Consider the following 22,857-nt stretch of genomic DNA (forward strand, 5'->3'; position numbering starts at 1 on the left):
TTTATTTATCAAGGCTCAGTCATACTCAAAAGCATACTCCAGTGTTCTTGAACTGGATCTATTGGGGACAACCTCTTTCATAACGTATTGACAATTCCATTTTCCATTCATCATATTGGCAGGGGGAAAATTATAACACTACCATATGAAAACACCAGATAAGGAGACTGGCAATATATGTTCCTTCAATAAAGTAAGATAGAAAATAAAACAAAACAAATAAATAAAAGATTCTATTTTAAAAAACAAACAATGGAAAACAAAACAAAAAAATAAAAGTATAGATCTAGTCCTTTGTCATGATTCAATTAATAAAAATTCAAAAAACCAAACACCCAGATCACTTCTGTCAGAAACAAAACTTTTGCACTAAAAAAACCTCAATTGTATGAAACAGGGAAAAGTACGTGAGAAGAACTTTCTCAATAATAAAAAAAAAACACAACAAAATTTTAACCTGTGTTTGCCTTAGTCGTCTTAATATTCAGAAAGGCTGCTGTATATCATATATGGATAATATCAAACTTCCAAAGGGTGTTTAAAACAGCTGGGCCACAGACAATAACGACTTTAAAAAAACTGTGCTGGGAAAATATCTGTTGTGACCAAAAGAAAAACAATTAAAAAATAAGTGTGGTAATGATAATATTTTCTTCTCCCCAGGCAGGAGTGTTTGGTAAGGTTCCAAGCAAGGTTGTAAACCAAGCCCTCATAAAAAATCCCCCCAAAAACAACCAGATAAAAATGACAAAGATTAAGTAGAAAGCCACACTGCTTATGCAACTTTATATAAAACACAAATTTGTTCATAAAGCCATAAAGTGTGAAAAACATTTACATACATAACAACCTGAGCATCACAGAATTAAATATACACAATCTCCTAAGCCACCCTTGAACTGTACACAAATTTTCTCTCTACCAGAAAAGAGAAGCCAGCCCAAAAGACTAGACTATAATAGTAATAATAATTTTATACAATCAATCGCCATACTCATCCCATGTACTCTTTCCTGGAGATTCCTCTCATAATGCTGTATCTCTCTCGTCATTTCGACCCGAACTCCATTTTCCGACCCCTCTCGCAAATCTCAATAACAGATAAAGAACATCTATGAGGAGTTTGTCCTGCAATAATATACCATACAAAACACACCCGGTATACGTTCTACTGGAAAAATAATGGTAATGTCCTTTGTGCAGTGTCTCTTAGTGTGTAAGTAAATGTTCATCATTATGATTATGTGCAGCAATAACCAGTGGGAGCAAGTAGGACTGATTTTTTTATCTTAATCATTATTATTAATACACCTGGTTCCCAACCATTTGCTCAAAATAACAATTTAAAACAAGATCTAAATATATCAAATATGGGAAACCATTTAGAAATCCTCATTAAACAAAATTTGTAACTTGGGCCTTAGAAAATAAGAGAGAAGAATATTTGGCTCGTCAAAAGTAAAACTGCAAGAAAAAAAAATTGAAAATGACAAACCTCAAAAAGCTTCATTATTATTGCATTTGTCTGGAGCTGAAAACATTGCTTAACTTCCACAAATAAGTCTTAATAAACAACTCCCATCACCAAAGCAACATCACAGCCAGATCTCTACCTTCTTGCTTTGACTATGTAAACAACAAGTATAAAGAGAGTTCCAAAATTCACTGCACTCCATTGCTGACTACAAGAGAGAACTGAATCTGAGGACAGTCCTTTCTTCAGTACAGAGTGGAGAACTTCCAGAACGTCTTTGCAAGTACGAAAAACACTTTGAAGACTTGTAATCAGGTCGGTGGGAAAACAATTTTAAATATTACCAAATACATCTATACAAAGGACTACACCACCTAAGCTGTTGGGGCTCCACACATCAGTCAATCTATGGACGGCCTGGAAAAGCATAGCTGCACTTTGTCATTCCTTTCCTAAAAGAATAACACTCTAGTCACAATTTTTATTTGTAAAAAAACAGATCTAGTCTTCAAATTTTCCTCTGCAGAAGGGGCAATGTCCTCGCTGAAGATACTGTTGCTCAAAGTCGTCAGTGTGGAAAAGCTGAGGAACAAAGAAAAGAACCATCGTTGTCATATCAAAAAGACAAAAAAAATCAAGCCAGTAGTGATAATATTTACATCCCAACTATGGAATGAGCCACTGAGAAGTCCTTCACTATCCCTCCCTTCTTTTTCTCTCTCTCTCTCTCTCTCTCTCTTCTGGCGCTGTGGCTTCATAAACGGTCAGCGATGCTGACAGCACGCAGGAACTCAACACTTGCCCAGGGGTCCTTAAAAAGTGCTGAAAGTGGGTTACTGAAATGTCCCAGGAGACGGGTTCTAGCACGATAGCTGGCGGGACATCTCAGGAACACATGGTCCATAGTTTCGTCCTCCTCCCTGCAGGCTCGACAGGACGGATCTGGGTTGTCCGCTGGCACAATTTTGTGGAGATATGATCTCAGCTTGGGCGATTTTCCACCAGTTCTCATTTGGGAGAGAAGCCTTCTTTGATTACCCTTGCCCTCTTCCACAGCACCTTGAAAGCATAAGTCAATTATATTTTTGTCTGTCTCCCAATCTCTCTCTGTTTTTCTCTCGACCTCCTCTCCCCCTCTCTGTCTGTCCGTCTGTCTCTCTCTCTCTCTGTTCGTATCTTTCTCTCTGCGTCTCTTTATCTCCCTCCCTTCCTTTCCCTGTCTCTCTCTGAGCGTCTTTTTCTCTCCCTCCCTCCTTCCTCCCCCCCAAGGGTTTCTGCCATGAACTTCCCATCAAATTCAAGGTTTCAAGGAAAAAATTTTTTAATTCAAGGAGGTTTGGTCAAAAAATTCACGACGAAAGCCTATTTTCGATAGGCCTACACTTGTCGGAAAGGAATCATATCATAGTTTTGATTTCCAACAAAAACTGTTCCCAGAGTGACTGCCAACCTGGCTTCTTAATTTTCCAGGTGGGCTCAACCATTCTCCAGGGGCATGTTACATAACAATGACAGTGCATGCTCCATTTATATTTTATACATAATAAATACACGTACACACACGCGCGGGCACACATGTAGGTACATTATATCCAGTCAACTACATGTCAGTGTGGCACTGGGATACTGTGACTTAGGTATTTCAGTCTGTTCTTATACTTATTTATATTTTCCCCTCATCATATTCGCCTATATAAACTATATAAAAATGAATCTTGCTTTGAGCCTGAGAAAAGGTCTAGAACCAGAATATCGACCGTCAAGAACCAGTAAGTTTATATAATAAACGTGAAAGACAAAAATCACAGCTCAAACTCAAAGCACAGTAATAACATGAAAGGCTCAGTACACCTATTCAGTGTGAGAGGTGTAAGAATTAACTGTGGGAGGGCAAGATGCAGTGACACTGAAAATCTGCGAATCTTGAACAGAAAGCTAAAATATAGAATATAGTACAATACATATAATTTACTATCACCTGCCCAATGAAACGGGAACCCTTTAGTTTAAAAAAACCCCACGGCTTACAAGGTTTGAGTGAGACAGATCCTGATTCCACACAAGGCCTGCACCAACGCGCTCTTTGCAGAGAGATCAAGATCTAGATTTAGATCTAATAGCAATCAAAATTCCGGAAAGTAAAATCTGCTTCCAAGTTCAGTTATTGTCATCCGGTGTTGCCTTCAACCCCATCCCGCACACCCCCTCCCCTGCGTGCATCTTTAAAAAAAAAATCAATAATACCCACATTCCCGAGTCCAATACTTCGCAGCGCTCAGACTTTGCATGAACTTTGGTGACCTCAACCATCGCCGATACTCACGATGTGACGAAAACGCACAGGTTCAATGACCGATCACAATGGCGAGCCCAACAAGAAGCTTGTATAATTTTTTTCCCTTTCTTTTTTTTTTCACAAGCGACAGCACAGGACAAATGATTTATTTTCATGACGACACAGCGTTTGTAATGCAGAGCTTGCATGTCATAACAAATGTGGCGTTATCAGACTATTATAGGCCCTACCGGCAAATTTCTGGGCGGTAACGAAAGCGAAAGCAGATCTTGATTTTCCCGATCGAGCTTCCGTATCGCACATACACTTCCACTAGTTGCCGCCATAACCATCTGTGTGCGGGTAACGTACTCTCGGGTCGGGAAAAGCTGAATGAATATTTTATCACAATCGCAACCGGCAAAAATGAACTCAGGGGCCCCTGGGATTCCCGGGGTCTGGCAGTTACCCTGTGTTCCTGTCTGATCTGGCAAAATTTATGGGGTTTTCGAGGACATTTTTCCTTGAATGCAAATTCAAGGAGTTTTCAAGGAGATTTTTCCTTGAATGCAAATTCAAACAGTTTTTAAGGACTCCTTGAATTCAAGGAGGCCACGGGAACCCTGCCCCCCCCCCCCCCCCCCTCTCTGTGCGTCCCTTTCTCTCTGTGTCTCTTTCTTACCCTCCATCTCTCTCTGTGCATCTCTTTCTCTCCCTCCCTCCTTCCCCCCCCCCCTCTCTCTCTCTCTCTCTCTCTCTCTCTCTCTCTCTCTCTCTCTCTCTCTCTCTCTCTCTCTCTCTCTCTCTCTCTCTCTCTCTCTCTCTCTCTCTCTGTCTTTCCCTCTTTCCAAAAATCCATAAACCAGCCTGGAAAAGAATTAAACAGAACAGCTAACCTTATTACACGTTGGGCACAAAGTGATGGACACATCGGGGAGCAAGGACTTGAAGAACTGATAGCGCAGCGGTCTGGGCCACTTCAGGATGTACACATCTGACCTGGACAGGGTCTGGAGGGTTGGTTTATTCACCACAACCGGTTGGAACTCATCGCCTTCCTAGAAGAGAAAAGAAATGATCTATAGTAACCACTGCTAATGTATCAGTGTAGAAGGATGTCTTCGTTGACTTGCACAAGTAGTTAAACTTGTCCAAGATGATCATCCGTTGTCAACGGGACAAGCAGTCATCTTAGCTTTAGGAAGACTTTGACAGCACTTGCAACACCAAAATATAGGTCATACGAATGCCGAAGATTAGAGTAACACACACAGGAAAGAAGTGCACCAGGTCGCACCTTACATTTTCTGCATTTCCTTTGATACTGCAGAAACAAACGTTGCTTAGAATATCATGTGTACATTAGTAAAGACTAAACCTTATTTAGCGGCACTCTCCAACCACTTGCAAAAACCATAGTAATCTTAGCATGGAGGTCCGTCAAAAATCTCAAAATACAAGAAAAACTTACGCTGTAAGACTTCAGTCTGGCTGTGAACGGATCCTCCTCTTCCTGTGGCTCATCTCCCAAACGCAAAGACTGAAAATCTTGCACAGTTAGGGAAAAAGATTTTTTGCTTTTTTTTCTGACTACAGAGTATTATGACACAAACTTGATCTTCTTACCTTTGATAGTTTTATTTGAATTTGAAGGCCAACAAGATTTTTTTATCTGAGTGACAGAGAGTGTAGACAGAGTTATGCTGTGTTTTCAAAAACTCACTCCAAGTTGAGGACACAAGATATCTATTACGATTTAAAATACATTACCAACTCCTGTATCTCGCTGTTATGATAATATGACCTCCAGTTATCAAAGAGGTAGGTGCTTTACAGTTACAGAATAACATGGATAGGTCGAACACAGAAGACTTGAAATCACACATCCGTCGAACTGTGCCTGTGGTCCCATTTTTTTTTTCTTTTAGCTTTATCATTTGTAAGATATCCCTTGCACTACGGATCCCTTGCACTATCGAGGCCGATTGCTAAGAAAATCGAGCTATCCGTGTTATTCTGTATTTTGAAAAAAATCTCCTTTGCCAATGTCAACAGAAATGAGAGCAGAGCTTAGCTGCATAAACTGAAAATGTCAAAAGTACAGCAACCAGAAAAATTAATTACAAATATTTAATGAAAACTGACGACTAAATAGCAGTTACTTTTAAGGGCTTTTCTTTTGATGAGCTCTTTTCCTTGACGGCAGTTTGTAACCTAAGGTTAGCGTTGTTTTGTTTCTCACTTATATCAATATGGATGCTCCTTATATATGTAGTACTGACACAGACATAGCCTCATCTCGGTGACACTGAAGGTCGGCAATTGAGGATGAATGGAATACAATTTAAGAGCAGACGTATGGAGATACTTCATGTAATATTCCCAGAAAGGAAAGAAACTCACATCATCTGCTTGCACCAGTGAAGAGTCGAGACAGTACATTACAGAGATGCCAGCATCAGAGGAGAAGCAGTTATGCTCTTTAATCAGTGCATGCAGAAAACACAAGATCACAATTCCAGAGCTGGGAAATATATATATAAAAAAAAAAATCTATCTCTGTCTGTCTAAGAGTTATGTTGTATCCAACTTAGCCTGAGTTGGCCCTGATAGGAAGATTCCAAGCAGCCCGCCTCCTAAGTGATCTAAATTAGGTTGATGAGGGGCACAAAACACTTCCTTTTACAATAACAATAATAATATGAAAAAAAAATAGAAGATTGGCAGGAGCAAACAACGGGAATTATTAAAAGCAATCACTATCAAGGAGGATACTGTTCATCCTGGTTTCTGACCAGGGGCCAGACTTCTTTTTCTGCTTGGGAATGGACATGTCCAGCACGTGCACCGCCTCTTCGTCCGTGATGCCGTCCTCCAACACAAACTCCACTAGCGGGAGAACCTCTGGACAAAGGAAAACAGGAAACCTTAGAAGTCAACAGCAAACAGTGATAACAACCCAATCTTCATTTTTACAATTTGTAATTATGTAATTTACATGTCATTATCTCATCAAATTCAATGCCCTAATAAAAAAACCCAAAACACAACAGAAGCACTGTTGATACCCGTTTAATATTTGTAAGGCATCGTGGTGACATCAGGTACTTGTCAAAATGACAAAAACTCCCACTTTTCTGGCCATTGGGCAATTTCTAAAAAAAATTATTTTCTTGGCTCAACACCTTTTATGACAATTCAAAAACACATTTCTGTTTGCATTTTTATGAAAAACTTTCATCAAAGGCACAAAAAATGTAAATATGCTGTTTCTAAGGACCTTCAAGCTTAGGAAGTTACCAAATTTTGGCCGCCCTTTTCTTGCTCATTTTACCTGTGACACCAGACAACCCCCACCTCCTTCAATCACAAATATCTCGACTTATATTCACGACAGATTAGTATTTTTTTCACCAAAAGCAAGACAAATGAACAGGCTTTAATACAATAACAATAACCCCTTATACCCAAAAATTGGGACGTCTGATTCCACCGCGTCGTGACATAACCAGAAACCTAAAACAGATCTTTTCACCGCAACACTCACCAAAATTTACAAAAGACGGTACAAATGGCTGCTTGCAGTTGACACACTGACTGCCTGCTTTGTTCAGTAAGGGATTGGTTGTCGAGCAGCGGTAGCACATTGGGAGAAGTTCCTGAACAAGAAATTTTTTAAAAGCCAAATCAACGTCAAAGTCATAAAAGTGAAGACAGAAAGATTCAACATTCATTTTTCTTTTTTCAAGCACTGGAGAGAAAAAAATGGGGGGGGGGGGGGGGGGGGGGGGGTGCTCGCTATAATGGCTACGTCAATATCTGAAAGGACAAAACCAGTCATCCCACATGGAAAGCTCATGTGGTGTGATGCTACTAAGCTGCATAAGGATGGGTGTTGTCCCATGTTGTTATGAACATGCATATATAATGAACCTAATTTTCACCAGGCCTAAAATCCACCGGTCTGATCTCAGGACTTCACAACAGGCAGACTTTAAAACTTTTGATTCTTACAGCACATTATATACCAACTGAAAATAATTTTAACACCTTATTTATACCTTATTATTAACCTTATACTATCCTAGAACATTACGTAACGTTCTTGAACTTCGTGCGATCACCATACCTCAGCATCGTGAAAAGGCTTTGAACGGATCGTGAGGCATCCCAAGTCTATAGAATCCTGAAATCTCTGCGGCAAGCGTAGCAGACGCAACTTTTCATACGCTGTGCGTGCCAGTTTGTAAGCTCCCAAGTTCTTGCTTTGTTTCGCCAGTGTGAAAAGTGTGGCTGTGCGATTGGTTAAGGATATATATCTACTAATTCTACACATGAAGGACTTGCAACAAAATAAGTTACAAACAAAACGTGAAAAACTTAGGAAGAGCAGATTAACACAATATGTTATTCTGTTGAAGGAAAAAAAAATCAAAACAGTATAAAATCAATGGTTACTTTATATTTGTGATATAGATCTAATACAAATAGGCCTAGCAGTAAAGATGAAAGTTCCCTCTTGCTATCTAAAGGAAAAAAAGCAAAAGTTCAAACACTGACATCACCCAGTTTTTTTCACACAGCTCTTCACATGCACATATTTTGCTGAGGTAGTAAAACTCCAAAAATATAAAGTGTACATCTTTGGCCACAACCAATGATGCAAAACACAAACCTCATTTTAGCAACCTAACCAAAAGCCAAGTTTTAAACCAAATAAATTAAAATAGCGCAGTTTTCAATTGACAGAAAAATATGTGAAAGATAGTGGCAAGCATCAGACAGTACAACTATTTGTACCAATTAGAATGAGACAACCGAAACAGACAAGTATCCATTTTTAAGTTTGAGTAAAGAGAAGAACATCAACACAATATGTATAACGGTCATTTAACGCTGGGATAAATCAAAACAGATAGACAGAAAGAAGAGAGGAAAAATGAAGATTCAAGAAGTAGGAGCCACCAGTGGTGCCCTCCAACTACATGTCAGAAGTATGGTAAAGCTGTGAAAGTCTTAATCAGCTGAAATAGATTAATGACACTGGACCAAAGGGGAAAAGCTGTGCATCTTAAGAATAAGAAAAAAGAAAAATTTATGATAGTGAAAATATTTGGTTGTGCATTTGAGTAAAGAGAAGCACACCAACGTAATAACTGTCACTGTCATACAGTATAAGGAGAAAAGCACAAGACACAGAAAAAATAAACAACAGAGAGAAAGAAAAGAAGTTGGACCTACCAGTGGCACCATGCCCCCTAACCACTCACATAGGGAAGATATATAAACATCAAACGCCAAAAAAAAAAGATGAATTAAAGTAAAGTAGTTCCAGCATCCGATCCGGACATTGGGGATTGCCTTGTAAGTGAAACAAATTCAGAAGCCTTCGGCATATTGTGGTAGGGTGGCCAGTTCCTTTCCACGCCGCCTTTACTTCCCCAACTCAAAGACAGGTACCCATTACTGCTGGGTGGTCAGGATGGGGCGAAAAAAATCTGTGTCCGAACCAAGGCTCGAACCCAGACTTTCCGCTTCTGAGACGAGTGCATTAACTGCTCCGCCAACGTACCCTCAATTACAACATCCTTAAAAAGACAACATACGACATGACAATATCATTGTGGAAAGGATATGACTTGGAAATGCCCTCAGGAATGTCTTTGTCAATACTGTGCAGCAGGTAGCGAGACATGTTGAACAAACCCTCCGGCAACACACTGGTGAATGGTTCCACCTAGTTAGAAATTACGGTGAGAGCATGAGAAATTTCACTCATCTCAAAACAATTATTTGAAATAATCGACACAATATGGAAGAAAATAACTCACAAAGAATTGTACACCAATCACTTCCCTCTCAACATGCATATATATATAAATACTTTTAAGGACACAGTAAAAGCCACTCATTTCATTCGCAGGCTGAACTATAATTAGTTTTTTTAAAAGTCCCCCTGGAACCCCCTCCACACATACAGTTCCTTGAACAGTAACACAAAAGAACAGGTCTGCAGTACCAACCAAGTGCTGTAGTCAGATAGATGGCTTGAGTACAGATGGTCTAAATTCCGACCATTTGAATCAACACCGCTCAAAAAATCAACCTTGATACAATCTGTCACATACGTGGAGACATAAATGAGGAGGCAGACGTTCAGCTCATTTGTGAAACCGGCTTTGCACCAATAGGCGTTGCTGCTAATGCTTCTAGGAGGCATTCAAGAGCAGTAACAAAGAAGGGAATTTTCTCATAAATGCAGTCGAAGTTGTCCACAACAGCCAATCACAGTTAAGAAGAAGAGTGGTCGTCATAGATAGAATATATTAACAAATTATATTATAGAAATAACACAAGCAGAGAAGTAGGAAGTGGTCATTTATACTGATCGCATGTGGTCTGTAGAGTAAGTTCGACTTTATCAACATAATTATTTTGATTATATTTAATCCATGTTTTCATATAGCCCCTCTTAAAACAACCTGAGCCTACAGAGCCACACGAGAAAGTCATTTTTCCTGGAATTAACCCTATCCATATGCCCTGGGGTCATTTTGTACTGTACCCATAGGGTTGTATTCTTCTCATTTTTTAATATTTCTAGTATGAAGATATCTTTGAAACTTTCAGTATTTCTCAAAAAATCATTTTGAGAGACTGCTATGCAAAGTGTATGGATCGGATTAAGGAGTAAATTTCCTCTTTGGAAAGTGGTGGCACAGAGTTTCCCACATCGTGTGGATACGATAGTAAAACACGACGTACGGACAGGGTTAGTATTTTTTTAGAGTGACAGTTTTTCTGACCAGAAAAGTGACTTCTCTATCACACTCATAACACAGCTTCTGACACACAACTGGGCTTTACAACTTACAACATGTCTGTTGATGGTGTGGTACACATAATACATCTCGGCTTTCTTTTGGAAATCCTGGAATTTATGCAACATGTCAGTCCTCCTTTCTGGTTCCTCTGTAAGTGAACATAGGGAAATGAAATGAAATATCCAATATGAAAACAAAGCTAGCAATGTAATACCATTCGAAATTGTATGCACAGCCTATCTTTTAGAATACTTTAGTAAACCACACATCCAATGGCAACTGTTTGAAAGAAAAAATATTCTCATCTCTAAGACTGGAACAATTCTAGCTCTAATGCTGAGGAGAAAAGAAGTTCAAGACATCAGAGAAAAAAGAGCAATTCAAATTACTGCAACTTGCTGTCTAGTAGCTCAACAGAGAAACTAAAGGCAATGACAGAAAGCAAAAAATCTAAGAAAACCAAAAGTTGATCTCACAACATTAGTAAACCAAGTTCTCCTTTATAATTAATTAATTAAGGAAAGTTCCAACAGTGGCACTTAGTGGACTTGAAACAACCCGGAGATGACAGGTGATTTGTTATACAGTTGACTACCCTATTATTAAAGCAAAACTTTAGGTTTGGCTCAGACTATAATGCTTATCAAATACATCTATTTACATTCAGGCAAGGAAAAACGAAATGTTCATTAATGAAATGTTTTTACAAGATCTAACTGAGACACATTTTAAACTTTCACAGCGCGTTTCATGCTTTAATGACAACCATTTACACGACAATACACATATTTATATTCTAGAATTAAGAAATGAACTATTCATTGATGAAATGTTTAAAATAAAATCTAATTGACATAACATTTCAAACTTTGACAGTGAATTCCATGCTTTATTGTCAACCATTTACACTTAGTGTTGACATGCTGCACGACCTATAACAAAACCTAATTCCAATTTGCCTAGTCTGAAAGTCTTAAAACAAGATACTGAGGCTAAATCAAGAACATACTACTCTGCATCATTGTAGTAGCTTTTACATTACAAGTCAAACAAATGGCTGAAAAGAGTACTTCAGTTTAATAAACTGACTGATATAAAGAGACAAAGTTTAGCAGCGTTTTATTTTCTCCTGTAAAATAAGCTTTTCTAGATGTAGAAACTGTTACGCAACAGACACCAAAGATTAAGGGAGTAGTAGAACGCATCAGAACCTTTGGCTATATCCAAGCACTGGATGGACAGCTTCCAAAAGTAGTAACCGGCATCGTCGAACCTGGACTCGACGACCGCGTTGTGGGTCAGCTGTTCCAATACCTTCACAGCCTCAGCCTGGAGGCCAGCCTTGTGGAAGGCTGGGGGAGAAACACACAGAAAATTGTAAAAATACTCAACTTAAACTACATTGTAATACTAAGATTTTTGGCCTTGTGCAGAAATGATCAGAGTTAAATTCTCAGACTGGGGGTGTGGGGGGTGTATTTTATCAAGTATTTCTGAGTTTCCCATTGCTTATATAAACCGTATACCCTTAACACTTTCCCTACCATGAGCCGCATTTTGCGGCTCACAGACCTGGCCTCGCTGTACCGAGAGCCACATAATATGGCTCGAGTGGTTCGCTATCTATTTCAATCCAGTAATGAAAGGACACGAAGTTCTCGGCCGATCCACGTTTTCACAATAATAGAATAGACTTCCTGTTAGCAGATACGAAAGAAAATATAGCACTGAGAGACGATTTTTAGCCATTTCAGAGCTTTTCTGTCCCCTTCTAAACGTAAATATGAGGGGAAAAAAAGGACTCCCCTGACTTCAGTATATATGTCTCCTATTTTCACTTCTATATTAGGTACACATACATAACTTTCAGCATTTCTTCGCATTACTTGAGGCAACCTACTTGGGGAGTTTGAATGATGCTGTTGTTGTACTGTTTTAGATATGACCTTTCAAAGCTGCAAAATTGGTGATTTCATATGACACTTTTGATATTGCATAATCACTTTTAGAAACGCCAAAGTAATATAATTGGAATAAATCTTCAACATTGTATCGCCATTTGATAGATTATTTTTTAACCTTCAGTTTGATGGGCCATATGATATGGTTTGTGTGTGTTTAGTTGAATGTTTTGACATTTTCCTTTGGTGGGGTAGGGGCGTAAAAATAGGTCAGGGAAAAGCCCTGGGCCAATGGTGGATTTTGGCCTGGTAGGAAAAGAGTTAATAGCAATCGATCAATCCCAGCAGCAGGGTTGGAGGGTCCCATTTCCTTTTTTACCTAAATACAATTAATATTTTGCACTTCATGACTCACAAAACAGTGTTCCACCCCTGAACCATACTGCCTCAGCAATAAAGAATTTTCACTAAGGCTTTGTTTTTCTAACATACATGTCAATTAAAAATTAATAGACATCTTTTTATGCTTTTCTTAGAGACTTAACTACTGCCACACAGAAACCAGTCAGTTGGAAGGCAACCCTCTTCCCCTCCATAAAATATATGCAGGTTCCAAGGTCTATTTTTCCACGCTAGATTGGACCCTTGGTCAATACAGCAGTCAGAAAGACAATTTTTTTTAAAAGCATGTCGAGAGAAAAGATAGCATTTCCACACTAAAGACAGTGTGGTACATGAGTGCCACCCCATCAGAGGGATGGGTGGGGTTACATCACTTTTGGTGGCACAGTAAACTATTAACATCCCAAGGCCTGGGAGTTCTAGAGCTTGTAAAGGGTGAATTGCTAGTAATCCAGGGCAAATTGTATTAACACAAATTAAATCTAACTTACATTAGAAAGAGATAACAAAAATATTATTAAGAAAGTGCACATGATCATAATTAATTGAATCATCCGAGGTACAAACTTAAGTAATGGCTCAAATGTTTAGTTTAGTAGTAGTTTAGTTTAGTATATAGTAAGAGTAGTACCTAAGGTCATATGAGCGTGCGAAACACAGGTTAGTTGCATTCGCAACAGTTCACAGAGCGGCATGATTTTCTTCAAAGGTCAGGTTAAAAGGTTAAACATTTTACAATAAGGCTCAAATGTGATAAATCGTTTTCAGCAAAATAGACATCCCTACAGGTGAGGACTTGATAAAACAGAAAAGTGCTCTTAAAATTACTGGTTAATAGATGGAAGTACTCCTTTTCGTGGGCTTGTACTTTCGTTGGGAATAAATCCCATCAATAAATTGTTTATTCATAAAAAGTCTGAGCACACTGTATCGGCAACTAAATCTGACCTTGTTGTGCCTCCTCAAATCGATCCTTCTCCGCCAGCCACTGAGCGTACGGGACGTAGACATCGGTTTTGTGCTCTGGATGCTTCTCCACTAGGGTAAATGCCTGGGTCCAAAAAATGTTTGTGAGGCATCGTGGTGAAACCAAGCACTCGTCAAAATAATGAAATTTAAAAACTCATTTTTTTGGCCGTGGAGCAATCATTTTTTTCTTCTTTTGGCCCAACACCTTTTATATCCATTTAAAAACATATTTCTGTGAGGATTTGACTGAAAAACATGGATTAAAGACACAAAAACTGTAAATTTTCAGTTTCCAAGGACTCTCAAGCGATGGAAACTTTGGCAGCAATTTTGACGTTAATCTTACCTCTCAAACCAGGTGACCCTCACCTCCTTCAATCGCAAATATTATGACTTCTATTCAACATAGATCAATATTTTCTTCACCAAAAGCAAGGAAAATGAACAGGCTTTAAGATGATACCATAACCCCGTACGCCCAAAAATTGACGAGCACCTGATTCCACCACACTATGCCACATTTGATATAAAAATCAGAGAGAGAGAATGGAAATGGGTTGCACAAACTTAGTTGAGAATACCAAAAACAAATATTACCAACCAAGCCTTAAGGTGAAATCCACCAGGAAAGAGAAAGGAAGTTCTTAGAGGAGGGATTTATATTCAGCCATGAAGGAGAAGAGATGAACTTGTAGAGAAATTTTTATCGAGTATCTTGAACTTTCTGCTGGAAAGTTGTATCCCTCTCAGCCCCGGTTGGCGCTGACAGGCAGGGTCGGAAACCTGTCTTAAAAATTATCTAAACTGTGTTGATGGGGATGTAAAGACACCAACATTTTAAAAAAAAGAAGTTGCACTGCAGCATGACAATGTTCTGAGGAAACCAGTTTCATTGGCTCAGCACTATACCAGGCCTCTTTTCTACTTTCACGGGATGTCTAATTTTTTGCCTAATGGTTTTGTGAATTCTTCGAATAAAGACTTTTTTTAGTGGAGTATGACTATGTTGCATTTGTATATTGAGAAGTACACAATTCAGCACGAACAGTCCTGACAAATTGAGCCTCAGGAATGATTATCCTCAAAGAAGTTGGTGCCTCCTGGATGCTCAAGGTCCGAAAGAAACTTAAACAAAACAAAACAAAAGCAACACTAATAAAAAAAAAAAGAAGGAGGTGCCTCCTAAATATCCGAGGCCCAAAAGATTATCAACTTAAATACAGCAAAACAAAACCATCAATACAAAAAAAAAACAACAAAAAAACAAGCAAACAAACAAAACAACATACATCATCCCAGTGTTTCGCCTCCACTCGCATGGCAATGAGAGCCTTTTGGTCACCCATCTTGCTGTAGACTTCTGCCGCGTAGCCAAACTGTTCCATCTTAGCCAGGTGCAGCGCACATCTGCTCAACGCCTCCCGGTCAGCTTTGTCGATTTTACGGGCCAGGTCAATCATCCTGAATGGGTAACGATAAAATTTATTCTAGTGCATGTCAATTTTTTAAAACTTTTACATGCACTAGAATAAAGTTTCAAACCTTGCTGTGACAGTGGAAGACACTCCCCTTGAAGAAGTGGACTCCTTTACCTACCTTGGAAGTGTCATCGATGGTAAAGGTGGAACCGAGGCAGATGTTAAAGCAAGAACCGCCAAGGCAAGGTCAGCCTTCAAGCAATTATCAAAAGTCTGGAAAGCAAGCAACATCTCACTGCGCACCAAGATTCGACTTTTTAACTCCAAGTCTGTGCTCCTCTGCGGCTGCGAAACTTGGAAGACAACGAAGACAGTACTAAATAAGGTCCAGACTTTCATCAACAGATGTATGAGGAGTATTTTAAGAATTAAGTGGCAGGAAAGAATAAGAAATGAAGAGCTGTGGGAAAGGACAGGACAAAAGGATATAGAAGTAGAAATAGGACTAAGAAAGTGGCAATGGATGGGACACACCTTAAGAAAGCCCAGCGGAAGCATCACAAGACAGTCACTGCAGTGGAACCCACATGGAGCACGAGGCAGGGGTAGGCCACGGGAAACATGGAGGAGATGCGTGGAAAGGGACATGAGAGATATGAAGCTCACTTGGAACGAGCTTGGAAGGATGGCTCAGGACAGAGATAAATGGAAGGAGCTTGTATGTGGCCTATACCCTGCCAGGGGTGAAAGGCATTGATGTAAATTTTGAGCCATTCTGTTGGAAGTTCACACCATTTACAATTGAACATCCCCTCTGATAAAAAACATACAAATAACTTAGCAACGTTTTGTTTTACCATCTCAGTGCTCTTTGGGAACATGCAGTCACATCATCAAGGATACATAGATTTAAAGGTAAAGAGGTTTTATAAAATTGTGTATCTTCTCCGAAGTAAAGCTTTAATACGATTGAAATAATTCCAGGCTGCAGTGAGGTACACTTCATTCCATTTCACAATCTCAACGCTTTTCAGGAACTTACAGCGGAAACTTACGTAGGTCTTGGAAAAACATTTTCTTGAACAACACAGTAATATGATATGATCTTATTAAAGGTACTCAAAATAAATTCCACAGAACTTTTTTCCTTTGTTTTGTCACTCCATACATTTTATGTATTACATGCCAAGTACTTCACTAAAACCATTCAGAAGGTATAAAAATAGCACCAATGCTTAGTGTTTGAGAATAATCTCTCTCTCTCTCTCTCTCTCTCTCTCTTTCTCTCTCTCTCTCTCTCTCACACACCTCCCTCCCCTTTCCCCTATTCTCCCCTATCAGTGTAAGACACTTTCTCTTTTTCTCTTCTTCAGCTGAAACTAACATAAGTCTCAAAACGAGAGTTTCTCAATTTTCCTTTCTTAATCAAACTTATTCTATTCTACCAGCTATGCAAGATCTTGAACACACAAAAAACTTGTTTGGTAAAAGAGGAATCAGCACACAATAGAGATTTGAACCAGCAGAATGCATTTTTTGGGAAGGAGCTAAATATACAAAAGACACTTTACAGCACAATTTAAAAAAGATATGTACACACTAAATGAAGCATACACCTCATGACCCTTAGTTTCCTGTTCTATATTCCAAGTACTTAACATATGCATCAACATTGCAAATTGCCAGCGGGAAGCAACACACCATATAACCGCTGCAACAAGCAATCCACTCAAGTCCAAATTTGAACATTTTCAATCTTTACACCCTTCCTAAGCTCTATTAAAGATGCACCTTTCAACACCATCAAAATGCAGCTTAATGCTTTGGTCAAGGCTTACAATGTTCATGCTTTTCATGATTCAGGACAAGAACAACACAACAAAAACTAGATTTTTTGTCTTTGACTTCAAAAGTACCCAAATGGACTTAAGTGGATTGCTTGTGACACTGATGATATTATCTTAAATAGCGTTGAGAACAGCACAGAAGTCAAACAAAAGAGTCTCAAAGAGTTGAAGTAAACTTAAGAAGGACAATTTAAATAGTTCATTGCAGGTTCTGACAGTGTCCTTACATGTCTGGCCATCCGTGATCACCGATGATATCAACGGCCTTGAGATACTCTCCGGCAGAGATGTACATCTCCGCAGCTGCCCGGGGTTCGTTGCTGCTCTTGGCCCAATCTGCCTGCTTGGTTATGAGCAGCTTCTTGTCCTGTGCGTCCCCAGCTCCCAGAAATTCCTGTTGAAGGGAATTATCGTAAACAAAATTCTTTAAAATTTGCATTTATGTAGATTTGTTTTCTTGCTCAAAAGCAGGAACTAATGAAGACTGGAAGACAACCATAGAAATATTATTTTAAACATGATCATGTACAGCTTGTGCGCGTGATAGAGAGAGAGAGAGAGAGAGAGAGAGAGAGAGAGAGAGAGAGAGAGAGAGACAGAGACAGAGACAGAGAGAGAGACAGAGAGACAGAGAGACAAAGAGAGAGAGAGAGAGAGAGAGAGAGACAAAGAGAGAGAGAGAGAGAGAGAGAGACAAAGAGAGAGAGAGAGAGAGAGACAGAGAGAGACAGAGAAAGAGAGAGAGAGAGAGAGAGAGAGAGAGAGAGAGAGATCTATACCCTTTATAAATATATTGTGGGTCAAGAATTTTTTCAAAAATGCAACAACAAAAATCATAGAGGCATTCAAACGATATTGCATCAAGACTGTAAATATCAAACAACCCATCCAGCAGATTTGCCACAATCACAGTTCCCGTTATTCAAGAGTTGTTTATCACACACCTTAAAAATCCATTTTTCTCACAAAGAATGTGAACATAGTCACCTCTAACTCTTAGTCCACTATATATATATATACCCATATTGCTTAATTAGAATCATCCTTTCATCCTTGTATAGCTTTATTTACCTTGGCATGTGGGTAGTTGGCGGGTGCTTTGGTGTGGTTTGCTCCTTCTATCCTATCAAACATGTACTACCTTTATCTCTCCTACTTCTTTTTTGAGTTTGTTACTCTCTTGTCTCACTACTAATCTTCGGCGTTTATAAGATCTAATTGCGTTGCAAGTGCCGTAAAAATCTTACGGAAACATAAAGCATTACCTTGGCTGAGTCGAACATCCTGAGATCTGTGTACATGTTGAGAGCCTTCTGCTCCTGGTTGGACTTCTTGTACAGCTTGGAGGCTTCCTGAAACCTGGTCTGGTAGGCATAGACGTCGCCTAGGAACACCATATTGTCCTGCTCACCACGACGTTTGCGCTCCTAGCAATGGAAAGACGTTGACGCACAAATTTTAAAATAATACACAGACAGCTTCATTGATCTCCTATAGGAAGACCAGTTTTACTATGACATTCACAACATTTCAGTTCAAAATGCATGTAGGTGCTTGGACAACATACACACACAATTACACACACACACACACAGACACACACACAGACACACACGCACAAATAGGTGCACACCCTCATCATCATTGTCTTTCTCACCCTGGATCAAGGTATAGGCCACTGACACTTTCCATTTTTTCGTATCTTGGGTTTGTTTCTTGACATTATTCCATGTCTTTCTACTTTTCTGTGCATCATTCTGTGTTACCTTTCTCCACCCTCCACATGGCCTTCCCCTAGATCTGTTACCCTATGGATTCCACCCAACACTTTCTTTGCTATGCAAGTGCTTAGCTCCCTGAAGGTATGTCCAATCCATCACCTCCACTTTCTTCCCATGAGTCAGAGATGAAGTGGGATGAGGTGAGGTGCAGACCCTCCCAGTATGTAAAAATGTGCTCATGACATCCCTACAACGAAAATAACTAGTTATGAAAATGTAAACTTATAAAACAGAAGAGTATGAACCTGTCAAAAACATTGTATACAAGGTAAACATCCACAATAGCCAAAGGTCCTGACCTCAATAGCATGTATCAGTTCCAGGTACCGGAGATCTCTGATTCTGATGAAAGCTTTTTTAGCGATGTCAAAGTCGAGTCCCTCAAGAGCATCATGTGCCAGAGCTTCCCAGTCTCCCTCGGTCACTCCTAGGCATGCCACTTTGTACGCATCCCTGCCAATACAAAGTCAAAACATTTGTTAATCTGATATAAAATAACAATAATAATAATGTTTTGCTCATAAATGTCTCATTTCTTTGACACTGACAAGACTTTTATTTCTGATCTAAAAGCATTTTTTTTCATATTTGTCAGTTTTAAACCCATTTTTTATGCAACTCACTTGAAAAATTTTCAAAGATGAGACATTTATTAGTCCAGTAAAAGATAATAATCACGACTGTTCTGTCTAAAGATGTTTTATTTCTTGACCACTGATAAAAAACTTCTACGTCCCATTGTATTGCATTTTCCGTATTACCCAGATTAAATCTATTTTGTAATCAACTCACTTGAACATTTTCAAAGAAAAAAATATTTACCTGATAAAAGGTTCAAAAGAAATGGTAATTGTGTTCTTAGGTGTCTCATTTCTCTACCTCAGACGAGTACCTTATTTCTCATCTTTAAAGTACACCAAGGAATACATGTGCCATACCAGCCCAAGAGCTATTTTTACATAGGTCAAACAAGGGAGGTGCAGAGAAGTTAGTTTTGCTTAACCCTATCCGTACGTCGTGCTTTACAGTCGTATCCATCGGTGTGGGGAACTCTGTGCCACCACCTTCCAAAGAGGAAATTTACTCGTTAATCTGACCCGTACGCTTTGCATAGCAGTCTGTTAAAATAATTTTTTGAGAAATACTGAAAGTTTCAAAGAGATCTTCATACTAGGAGAAGAATACAACCCCGGAGGTACAAAATGACCCCAGGGCGTACGGAGAGGGTTAAAGGAGCAGGAAGCAAACACCCCTAGGGTAATGCTGAATGAGAGATGGAGTGAGTGAGAAACACAAATGGACAAGATAAATCACAAAAAAACCCTGTTCTCTGCATAACACTTTGCTTTTTTCTCCATATTCATAGCTATGTTTGCGAGGACAGCCTGAGTCCCCAACAGGAAGAAAAGTGTTCGAATCTACTACTTTAACTCCTTATCTCCGGCAAACCCCTTTATGATGACTTTGACGACAAAAAAACAAAAACAGGTCTCTTTTACAGAGAGTTCTTTCATTAGATGAAGATCAATCAAAATAAGTTCATTTGTTTTGATTTACCGACCAATTGAGTAACATATATGTCTTTTGTAGATTTCTTACCGAAAGTTGGCCCCAGTATAGTGGGTTTATCCCCTCTTGTAGATAAAGAGATAAACTTATTCCCACACCAACTCACTTGAACATTTTCTTCTCCAGGTACTGGTACATTGGAGCAGACTGTGGAACGTCCACCGACGACATGGCGTACACGTGAAGGCAGAAGATCTTGGAGCCACTGAAGCCCACCACAAAACCCTGAAAGGAGGACAAAGAATACACTCATAAAAAGGAAAAAAATTGTGAACTTAGTTTAGTTTTAGTAAAAGTTTTACTGTACCTGCAACACAATAAGGTCATATAAGTGCCAAAGATTAGAAGAGTTACAATAGAGTAACAAACATAAAACAGAAGGAGGAGAGATAAAGACTATAGATGTTTGATAGGAAAGAAGGAGCAAACCACAGCAGAACACCCGCAAACCAGCTACATTTGTGAACATTATTTGTCAGGAGAACATAGTGGGGAACACTAATCCCTCACTTGAATCATCCTGTATTTGCAAAGTGTGCATCAAAATTTTCTGACCTGTCTAAAAATATCAACAAAGAAGATGGGTGTGGCCATTGAGAGGCGGCCTGAACGAGAAACCACGAGGGTACCCATCACAACCTGGTGAAATTGTTTTCTTATGTTTGAGTAAAGAGAAGCACATTAACACAATAACAGCCAGTTAGAGCAGGGTAAAAGCAAGAAAGACAAACAGAGCAACAGAGAGATAGAAAACAAGTAGGACATATTAGTGGTACTCCCCCCCCCCCCCCCTCCCAACCCAAAACACCCAGAAATCATCATACCAACAGGATGACCCCAGACTTTAAAGAGAAAGAGAGAAGGAAACATTCACAGACAGACAGACAGACAGACAGACAGACGGACAGACAGACAGACAGACAGACAGACAGACAGACAGACAGACAGACAGACAGACAGACAGACAGACAGATAGACAGGCAGGCAGGCAGGCAGGCAGGCAGGCAGGCAGGCAGGCAGGCAGGCAGGCAGGAGTCAGGCAGTCAGTCAGGCAGGCAGTTGTATATATGTATATTTATTATACATTATTGACATTGTAAATGTACTCATTTATCATGATCACAGACGGCTGCACAGAAAGAGAATTTTGATATCAAGATAATGAGATTCTTTTTCACCTTATCATAACTCATCTTACCTGCAATTTTTGCTGATGAACGGGAAAGTTGCTAGCTTTGATGTTGAGCATGCCATTACCAGAGAAACATAACATGTCTTCATACTGAGTGTTCCAAGCTACACTGTTGGCATTTCTTTCCTGAAAGGATCAAATGTAAATCAGAAATTAGTCAGTCGTACATGAATGACCAAATGGAACATTTACATACACACCAGCACACTAACAAAAAGGTCACCTGAGGCTACTACTATTGTATCTCAGATTAAAATGAAAAAAATATGAAACAAATGTGAAAGGTACTGACAAAATGAGTTACTTCTTGGATTCGAAACCTATTGAAAAAGATATGTCACCCTTATAGGTGAAATTTTTACAATTTATAAGTATGAAATAATAAAAGGCTTATTGTACTTAAAGAATACAGCATCAATAGAAAATCTACAAATTTGACACTAGTGTCGATTTTTGACCAATATCTCCATTTATGGACTGCGAGAAGTAACTCATTTTGTCAGCATGCCTCACAAATGTTCTAGAAATTACATTTCTTCATTAGCATTGCACTGCAAAATCCCATGAGAATACAACAGATGGCATGGCATCGGTAGTCAAGTGGTTAGGCTACCAGACTCCTAATCAGGAGGTTGCAGGTTTGGAGGTTCGAACCTCAGGCCTGATGTTGTGTCCTTGGGAAAGGTGCTTCACCCAAATTTTCCTCACTTCATTCTGGTGTGAATGGGTACCCCGCCATAGAAAGAGAAAGATCTTGTCAGTATGTTGGTGTTTTAGATCCCATAAAATGACTGCTTGCACTGTATACTTCCCAGGAAGTTTCAGAATGCTATCAGGTCTGCTGGGGTAATAATATGGATTTTAAAGTGATAGAGCCTGCTGTTGAGAAGGAATTTGCTCATAGTATAACTAATCGTTATGTAAACTGAGTGTTTTACTAAAATAACATACACTTCTCAAACTATGAGCATTATCTCATAAAACAGAAAAAAAAGTGCAAGCCTACGCACCTGAAACAAGAGTTCTTTTGTGGTGAGGTCGTACACAAGGCAAGTGTTCTGCTCATCCACCACGGCCAGTTTGTTGCGAGAGGCGCTCAGGTCCAGACACCTCACAGACGTGCTCTGCTTCAGCAGCAGGATGGGGAACGGGTTGTCTGTGAAGATCTTCAATATCTGAGGAACAAAAAAGACAGAGACGTTATA

At 39.3% G+C, this 22,857-nt stretch overlaps 1 protein-coding gene across 1 annotated transcript in view; it reads right to left on the bottom strand.

The window, feature by feature from the left end:
- Positions 1-279: 279 nt before the first annotated feature.
- The window catches only part of LOC101857551 (intraflagellar transport protein 122 homolog), a 48,077-nt gene continuing 25,499 nt past the window's right edge, over positions 280-22,857 (bottom strand). Inside the window, exons 12-28 of the mRNA XM_013079796.2 lie at positions 22,663-22,827; positions 21,659-21,778; positions 20,567-20,685; positions 19,191-19,344; positions 18,376-18,537; positions 17,338-17,504; positions 15,135-15,306; positions 13,825-13,927; positions 11,785-11,925; positions 10,624-10,721; positions 9,386-9,486; positions 7,879-8,044; positions 7,297-7,408; positions 6,525-6,653; positions 5,221-5,297; positions 4,646-4,807; positions 280-2,056 (exon numbers count right to left, since the gene is read on the bottom strand). Of these exons, the coding sequence (XP_012935250.1) occupies positions 1,976-2,056; positions 4,646-4,807; positions 5,221-5,297; positions 6,525-6,653; positions 7,297-7,408; positions 7,879-8,044; positions 9,386-9,486; positions 10,624-10,721; positions 11,785-11,925; positions 13,825-13,927; positions 15,135-15,306; positions 17,338-17,504; positions 18,376-18,537; positions 19,191-19,344; positions 20,567-20,685; positions 21,659-21,778; positions 22,663-22,827 (2,229 nt within the window). The 3' untranslated portion in view covers positions 280-1,975. The remainder of the gene's footprint in view (positions 2,057-4,645; positions 4,808-5,220; positions 5,298-6,524; positions 6,654-7,296; positions 7,409-7,878; positions 8,045-9,385; positions 9,487-10,623; positions 10,722-11,784; positions 11,926-13,824; positions 13,928-15,134; positions 15,307-17,337; positions 17,505-18,375; positions 18,538-19,190; positions 19,345-20,566; positions 20,686-21,658; positions 21,779-22,662; positions 22,828-22,857) is intronic.

This window comes from Aplysia californica, unplaced genomic scaffold (genome assembly GCF_000002075.1).
Source record: "Aplysia californica isolate F4 #8 unplaced genomic scaffold, AplCal3.0 scaffold00063, whole genome shotgun sequence".
Classification (NCBI taxonomy): domain Eukaryota; kingdom Metazoa; phylum Mollusca; class Gastropoda; order Aplysiida; family Aplysiidae; genus Aplysia; species Aplysia californica.